Source organism: Sebastes fasciatus, chromosome 5 (assembly GCF_043250625.1).
Source record: "Sebastes fasciatus isolate fSebFas1 chromosome 5, fSebFas1.pri, whole genome shotgun sequence".
In the NCBI taxonomy this organism is placed as follows: domain Eukaryota; kingdom Metazoa; phylum Chordata; class Actinopteri; order Perciformes; family Sebastidae; genus Sebastes; species Sebastes fasciatus.
The window spans coordinates 15,269,773-15,277,550 of NC_133799.1; the positions used below are offsets into that span (position 1 = coordinate 15,269,773).

The 7,778-nt window shown below is 40.3% G+C and overlaps 1 protein-coding gene across 2 annotated transcripts in view; it reads left to right on the plus strand.

Annotated features, from left to right (window-relative positions):
• Positions 1–7,350, plus strand: part of ccdc50a (coiled-coil domain containing 50a) — a 28,115-nt gene extending 20,765 nt beyond the window's left edge. The window contains exons 6-11 of one of the 2 annotated variants that reach the window (XM_074635229.1): positions 584–735; positions 2,622–2,666; positions 3,068–3,214; positions 3,330–3,418; positions 3,525–3,634; positions 5,100–7,350. In XM_074635229.1, the coding sequence (XP_074491330.1) occupies positions 584–735; positions 2,622–2,666; positions 3,068–3,214; positions 3,330–3,418; positions 3,525–3,634; positions 5,100–5,119 (563 nt within the window). In that variant the 3' untranslated portion in view covers positions 5,120–7,350. The remainder of the gene's footprint in view (positions 1–583; positions 736–2,621; positions 2,667–3,067; positions 3,215–3,329; positions 3,419–3,524; positions 3,635–5,099) is intronic. The other variant, XM_074635228.1, reaches the window with a different exon arrangement.
• Positions 7,351–7,778: the final 428 nt, after the last annotated feature.

The following is a 7,778-nucleotide window of genomic DNA, read 5'->3' on the forward strand; positions in this document are numbered from 1 at the left end:
ATCCCACAGTAATTTTTGATGACTGATGTGATTCAGATTTTGATGGTTTGAAAAAACTTGATTAGTTGCTGTTGTGCTGTGGTGTTCGCTCATTCTTCTATTGTCTGGTTGGGCTTGTTGCACTGTTACACTGTGCTGCTGAGTACTGACATGTGTGCTGTGATTTTGTGGAGGAATAGCTTCATGGAGTTTGATGAGCTAAAAGTGTTTCAGTGCTGATGAGCTGGTTGTGTTATCTGTTAAAAAACACGGTGACAAACGCCAGTAGAAATGCACTGCAGCCCTTTTAGGTGCCTTATGGCTTTAATCCAACTACGAATTGTAGTGCTGAAACGATTACTCAATCATTCAGAAAATTATTTGATAATTTCAATCATTAATTTTGTCATTCATCAAGAAAAATGCCCCAAAAAATCAGGCAAAACAAGAAATTTGAAGACATAGCCCTGGGCTCTGGGCTCTCTTCATTTAAATATAATAATTTTCTGATGTCTTGAATACAAAAATCAACAGATAATTTGATAATGAAAGTAGTTGCAGGCCCTTATCTATTGGTAATAATATAATGTGCCAACGTCCGCAGGTCGTATCGTGCACCGAGGGAGCGGAGCAGTGATTGCAGAAACTGAGTACGGAGTGAGCGAGGCCACCAAGGGTTTGACGAAGCTGGATATCCGCGAGCAGGAGCTGAAGGACATGGAGGTGGCCAGGAAAATGCAAGAGGAGGAAATCAAGGTGATGAAGGAAACAGGAAACACATTAGATATATAAGGTTTATACATTTAACAAACCTTCCCCCAGTCAGCTGATGCGTTCCACTGAAAGAGCCCAACATTTTGTACCTTGCATTTTAAAAGTGCAGACATTAACACTTAAAATACTGTAAGTCAAGACCAACCGCAAGCACCGAAACATGGTATTACTGAAGGCTCCAAAGATCAACACCCAGCCTCTGGATAATGCTTGAATGTGACGTCAGATATTGAGTTGGTAATAAACCTGATATCAAAAGTCCGACAGTAGGCTGATAGATAACAAGTCTGATATCACACAAGAGGCTCATTGTAACTAGTACAATAACTGTTCTATACACCATTGACTGGTGGGGGTTAGTCAGCTCTCTATAGAATAAGGTTTTGAGGCATAATAACATGAGAGAAACTATAAAAGAGAAATTTTGTATGGTTATGGTTTTGATTATTCAAATTATGCGTGAAGTCTACTTTTCATGTGGCATGTGTACCCAAAGACTGTATTGAGTGTGATGAGGAAAACTGCCACAACATTTGTTCCGATTGGTCAAAAGTGTAGACATTTGGTACGGAAATACTTTGGGCAAGTATGTAACCGTAGCACTTTAAATTTTTTAGATCACATGGAAAATCACACTTTTATCAATGGTCAAAATCAGGATTTTTGAAATTTGAGGGGAAATGCTAACATTGTGTTTATTAAATGTTTTCCATATGAAATATTTTTTTTTGCACTGCATATGTCTGCATATCTTTGCATTGCATACCTTGTTCAGCTGCAAGAAGACCCCTTGACTTGGACAAACACACCCGTCACAAATCAACATCCCCAGACCGACATGATGCAGAGGGGGGGGGGGGGGGGGGGGGGGGGTTCCTATATGTGTTTGAGAGTTTTCTCAAAAAAACAAGTTCTGAGGTTTAATAGAAGCAAACAGACATATTTCCTGAACGTGCATTGAAACCCATTGAAACTGATGGAGAATGTTTTCCCTGCTGTATGACATACAATAGTTCTGTGTAACTTTTATTTATGGAATATGTAGATAGGATTCCCTCAAATGTGTGTACTGAAAATTATTTTTAAAAATCCCTACATTTTACTGCTTATTCTAGGGCATTTAAAAACAACAACAATAGTACTATGTGCCCAAAGACTAAATATAGTATGATAAGAAAAACTCACTTTTCAGCCAAACAGTTTCACCGACTTTGAAAATTTCTTCAGATTTTTCAATTCAGAAATTTAAATTTGTCACAGGCACAAATGGGTTAAATAAACATCGCAACAGCTTCAATATCAGGATTAAAAACTGTATGAAAGAAGAGTAACACTTCATTTTACAGGTCCGCAATCATGACATCAGCTACCAGGTTACATTTGTGTACACAATAAGTCTCACAATGGAGAGATTTGTGCCTGATCAGAAGTGTCTTTTAGTTGTGGTTTTCCACCTCCGATGAAGAGCAGCACACAGCCGCTTCTCAGGCCTAAGGGCCCTATTTTTACGATTATATGCTATTTTGGCATATAATTATTAAATAAGGTTTATAATAAAGTCATTTTTGATACATATTGAGGTAAATATTGGGGTAATTTGGCAGTAATTCCAAAGAAATGTCAAATAGGTTACTTGCTTATTATGACCTAATTACCATGAAATTTGCCGACCTGTTAAAATGAAGTGTTACTGAAAGAAGCACTGGAATGGCACAATGTGATAAAGCGATAAACTCTGTAAATGACTTGAAGCCTGAAAAAACATTGTGAAAGGCCTCGATCTCAGTCATTTCCTACGTTACATAACGTTGGAACAGTGTGTTCCTCTCTGGGGAAAACATGACTTCTTGATTGTTCTCTGGTTTCAGGCCAGCAAGATGCATGTGCGTGCAGCCCAAGTGGCGCAGGATGAGGTGAGTGGGTATGAAGTCTGGAAACTTGTCTTACGTTGTCTGTCTTTTTTTTAATATATATCCTTTCATTTCCTGAACTGAGCCAATTGAATCAGTTTTATTATCATATAACCCTGAGTATGTAAAAACATTTCTAAACCAGACTGGCCCACCATTATGTAAGAAAACATAATCTACTGTACAAGTGGCATTATAGTTATTTAATGCTCTTTGAAATACATATATGGCTGTGAACAGCATGTTTTCAGAATACAGATCTAATATATACAATATGTATAATACATGTATTGACATGAAACACAGTCGACGTGTCGCCCACACATCGACTCATGTAGGACGTGGAGGTTTTTCTGTGGTTGTGTTCAGTTGATGTGGATGTGTCTGATGTCTCGCTCTGGCAGGAAATCGCCCGACTGCTGATGGAAAAAGAGAAGAAGGAGTACAGGAAGAACCAAGAAAGGGAGACCGATAGAGAGCGGGAGAAAGAGAAGGAGCGAGAGAGGGAGAGAATGGCAATGGAAAGGAGGCGGCCGGAGGGAGACCACCGGGTAATTTACCCTAACCATAGTCATTTTAAAACGTGTGCTTTTGGGTGAAATATTTTATATAAAAGTGTATTTCCACTGTGGTACTAGAACCATAATAGTTTTTGTTGGTTTCCAGCCAAACTCGGAGGAAGTAGTCCGGCCCAGAACACGAGATGAGCATGAACACCAGAGGCAGAGGAACCACCACAACAACAAGCCTGACAGGTACCAGACTCATCACTTCCTAAGACCAAATACTTCCAGTCGGTCAACAAGTAGAGACTCAATTCTAATGTGTCTCTGTTTTCCTCCGTGTTTCTGTCTGTCTCAGGACTCCTCAGCCTCATGCACACGACTATGAGAATGTGAACTCTAGCTACGGCTACTCGGACCACCACGCTCCCCCTCGCGCTCCCACCAGACCTGAGGCTGCTCACAAAGGTACCGTGTCCATGTGTATTTCTGTGTTTAAGCACCACGCTGGTTGAGTTTTCTTTTAGCGTATCAGATGTTTATTCTTTTGTTTTTATAACTCGATGTGATTCTTTTCACTTGGTACTCGTTGCTGTGTGCGTCTGTGTTCCTGACTGCACATATTCCAGAAAGGAAGTGTTTATTTAATTTGCTAAAGTTAAAATATGCAAATAGATTTTCTCAGCTCACCCACCATTCCTATAATATATCAATCCCCAAATAAACTGACAGTACTATCTCAATTAGTGCGTTGTGGCTTTCAGAGAATGGCATTATTTAGGTTGCTGGTGTTAAAATTAAAATCCTCATTCCTTTGATGAACTAAAAACTAGGGGTGCAACAAATTAACAATTTTTTCAATAAATCAACTATAATATATAATGTCAAAACAATCACCATCAAGGTGTCCCAGAACTCAAAGTGAGCCCAAAATTTGTTTGTCTGCAACTTGTTTTGTCCGACCATCAGTCCAAAACCAACATATTTCTTGACTGTAATATATGGCAATGACGAGCAGCAAATCCTCACATTTGAGAACATGAAAACAGAAAATGTTTGCCATTTTTTGCTTGAAAACTAACTGAGGCAACTAAATATCAAAGTTGCTGAATAATTTGCTTTCAATCGACTAACACATGATCAGCAGTAAAACTGCTCTGTGTCATTGTTTTTCTATGGCGAGAGCGGTACCGCACCGACGAGGCTGAGGCGCTACCCTTGGCGTGGCACACCGCTCGAAATCACCACCGAGCGCTGCACTCAAAGTTCAAATCATTTCAACTTTGACCTCGGTTACCGCTGAACTTTCAAAGTGCAACCAATGAGATAACAGCTAAAATGGTTGTTGTTACCTAGAAACAGTGAAATAGCTTCCTTGCGCACTTCTTGATGACATTATACCTGCACTGCGCTTTGCCTCTGCGAGGCTTTGTGCCCTGCCTCACGGTGAGCAAAGAGCAAATTTCTTATCATGTGAAGGCAGCTTAATCGATCAATTGTAGTAGCGCTACTGCAAATATCTTACTGCTTAAATGAACACATACATGATCAGTCCATATTCAGTTAATATACACTTTCACATTTGCTGTTCTAAACACCCAGTAAGAAAAGACCAGTGGCACAGCTGCCTTATTAGTTGAGTTGGCAGATGAGAGAGAGAGAGAGAGAGAGAGACGGGGAACAAATCTGAGATGTTGTTGCTCAAAGTCTGCGTGCTCTAACCTCCGGCCCAGCAGGGCGCCGGGGGAACTGATGTATTTCATTGAAGCATAAACGGAGCTTGTTTCACACAACTAGAAGAGTAGTTAGCACAATCAGAAGAAAACCAGACAGCAGAAATAAATTCCAGATCTCAAAAAAAGACAAACTGATGTCTGAAAAAGTGCAAAAACACTCTGCTGATGGATCTCTGTGTCTCTGTCATCTCTTCCAGGTGCCTATTACAAGCGGTGACTCAGGCTCTCTACCGACATGCTGTCAGTCCTCCTCCATCCTCTTCTTCTTTTTTTAATTTATCTTTTTTGTTTTCAACCATTCGCACTCTGTTGACCAAAAGCCTTGGGACAATCTAATGAGCTGGCAATGGGATTTTTTTGTTTTTATTTTAATACCCTCCAAAGTCGGCCCAGAGTTAAGGAAGTCAAGGGTCTGTGAGTGCTGGAACCACACTCATCTTTTCCTTTTTCTTTTAATTTGTAAATTGTGATTATTTCTTTTAACTGACTCGACATCAAGGCAAGCCAAAACAGCCGCCTTAGTTGTGACATCAACTCCCCTTGATTTCTTAGCTGTTGAAACCTCCTGTGGTCATCATGTGCTGATGTTCGTCCATCACAAGGGCTCGAGGCCTCCGCTGGATATAAACCATGCAATCTCTAAATTCCTCATGACTCTTCATGGGACGTGCCAGTCTGGTCCAACACGGCTGCTGCTGCTGCTACAGTGTCTTAGATACCAACATGGCAGCTGCTTTCTACACCCGTGCTGCAGTTCTGTTCTCTTGTCACGCTGTGCAACGAGGCTACTTATCCATGTGCCACGCAGCTACGACTCTGGAGGGATTCTGTTTGCTGTATTCAAACAACACAAAACAAATAAGCCTTTTTATCAAGATGCTGGTAGTTTTGGCTTCGACTTGTTTTCCCACCATGTTCCAGTGCCGAAGGAGGTGGAGCTTTGTGATGATCTATGGACATTTTAGTTGGCTGTTTTCTTCTGCTTGTGAGGGACTTCACCCTTCAAACTGTGGACGGATGATACTCTGTGTATGACTCACTGTTTCTATGTGCATGCTTACTGAAAGTGTACAACTGTGTACATGCATTTCAGCTCTATATCAAATGATCTTTGTCAGAAAGGGCTAAAGCCACAAAACGCCAATAATCTCTCTCTTTCTCTTTTGTGAATGAACAGAATAGTTCATATCCTGCTGTACAATATATCTGCCGCTCTTTCATATCGGCTCATCATTTACAAAACCAAAACTGGCCCATAAAAAGAACCAGTACCAAAATGAAATGCATGTACATTGCTTGTCTGTGTCAAAAATTCTGAATTCATGCTCGTGCTTTCGGCACAGACGTCGCGCGATTGAATATTTGCTCTCGTTTTATTTTAATGTAAATATCCAATTTTTTTATTTTTTATTTTTACTTGTGCCACCAAATTATGTTGGAAAATACAAGATTCTCTCTTCAGTCCCTTCATCTTGTGTCCCGCTAGTTATCTTTGTTCAGAAAGGGAGTCTTATATTATTTTTATACAATATTTAGTTGGTCTTTCCTCAGATTGTTCCCTTAATTTCCATCCCCCCCCCCATCAAGCAACATCCAGGCCTCTTCTCTTTGTCTCAGGCTTAAAGGCAGCCGACATCACTTCCTGCTTGCAGAAAACACAAACATTCCCACAATAGAAGTGAATCTGGATGGAGGGAAATCGGCTCAAATAGATATATATTACTGCACAAAGGGACCTATTTTTGTGTTTTTACTACTCCGGGATCCATTATTTTCTGTTCATATTGAATAATGAGGATGAAAAGGAAAATGAAGAGCACAGTCGAGCTTTTGAGTCTTCTGAAATGTTTAAAAGTGATTCAGTCTTTGAACATTTTAGTGCCGCTTCCAGGTGCTCACGTTGCTAAAATTATAAACTGATTCCCTCCCTGTTCAAAGAAAGAGGTGTTTGTATTGCCGAGGACAAACACGTAGGTGTTATTGAATTATAATAATGTGCTAATTGCTGTTGACAGAATGAGATTTGTGCCATATGTTTGTAATTTTTTTTCAGGGACTTGAAAATGGGGAAAAGCTTAAGAGTTGTAGTGGATGTAGCAGAGCTACCACACCCACCGAGGTGGGACTCCTTATTTATTGTTTGGTGAGAGCACCACCATGTGGACAAATGAAAAAACTGTGTACAAAAACTGACATGATCGGGATGCGTCTTTGTGTATTTGTGGATGTTGTGCATCGGACATGGAGTGTTGTCTACATCAAACATCGAGTGCTTTTTAATTTTCTTTAATCCAGGGCTTGTATGCAATCTACCAATCATGAATCAACACATACTGTGTGTGTTGGCACTTGCTGTAACAGGATTTTTTTTAAGTAAAACGAATTAACAAGTTGCTTTTTCCTATAGCATCTCAAAGTGTAATAAACTGTATCAGCATTTCCACCGTTTATGAACACGACTCGTTCATTCAGTCGCAGTTAGACCACTGAAACACACGATGCTGCTCAACCAGTAAGACAGAGAGGCCTCAATTAACCCTCTGGGAACACCTTAAGGTTTCCTCAAGTCACTTATACACACCACACTTGACCCCTTTTATTTCCAGAATGTCACCTAACCACACCGATGATACATCATCTACCTGTCCTGTAGTTCAGGTTCCCATGAAAGACATTTTCTTCTCTCTCTCCAGCCTCTGACCTGCTGAAACTTTTGGCCTGGAGCAAATCTACATAGCAAAAGTAACAAAACGACATTTACATTTGGGCTGGAACCCAGAGTCATCTGAATGTTATATAATGTCTCACTCCCCTGTTGTAGTGTTGACGCTCTGCACATCAGCAATACCAAAGGGAACCCAAACCTGTTTGATCTA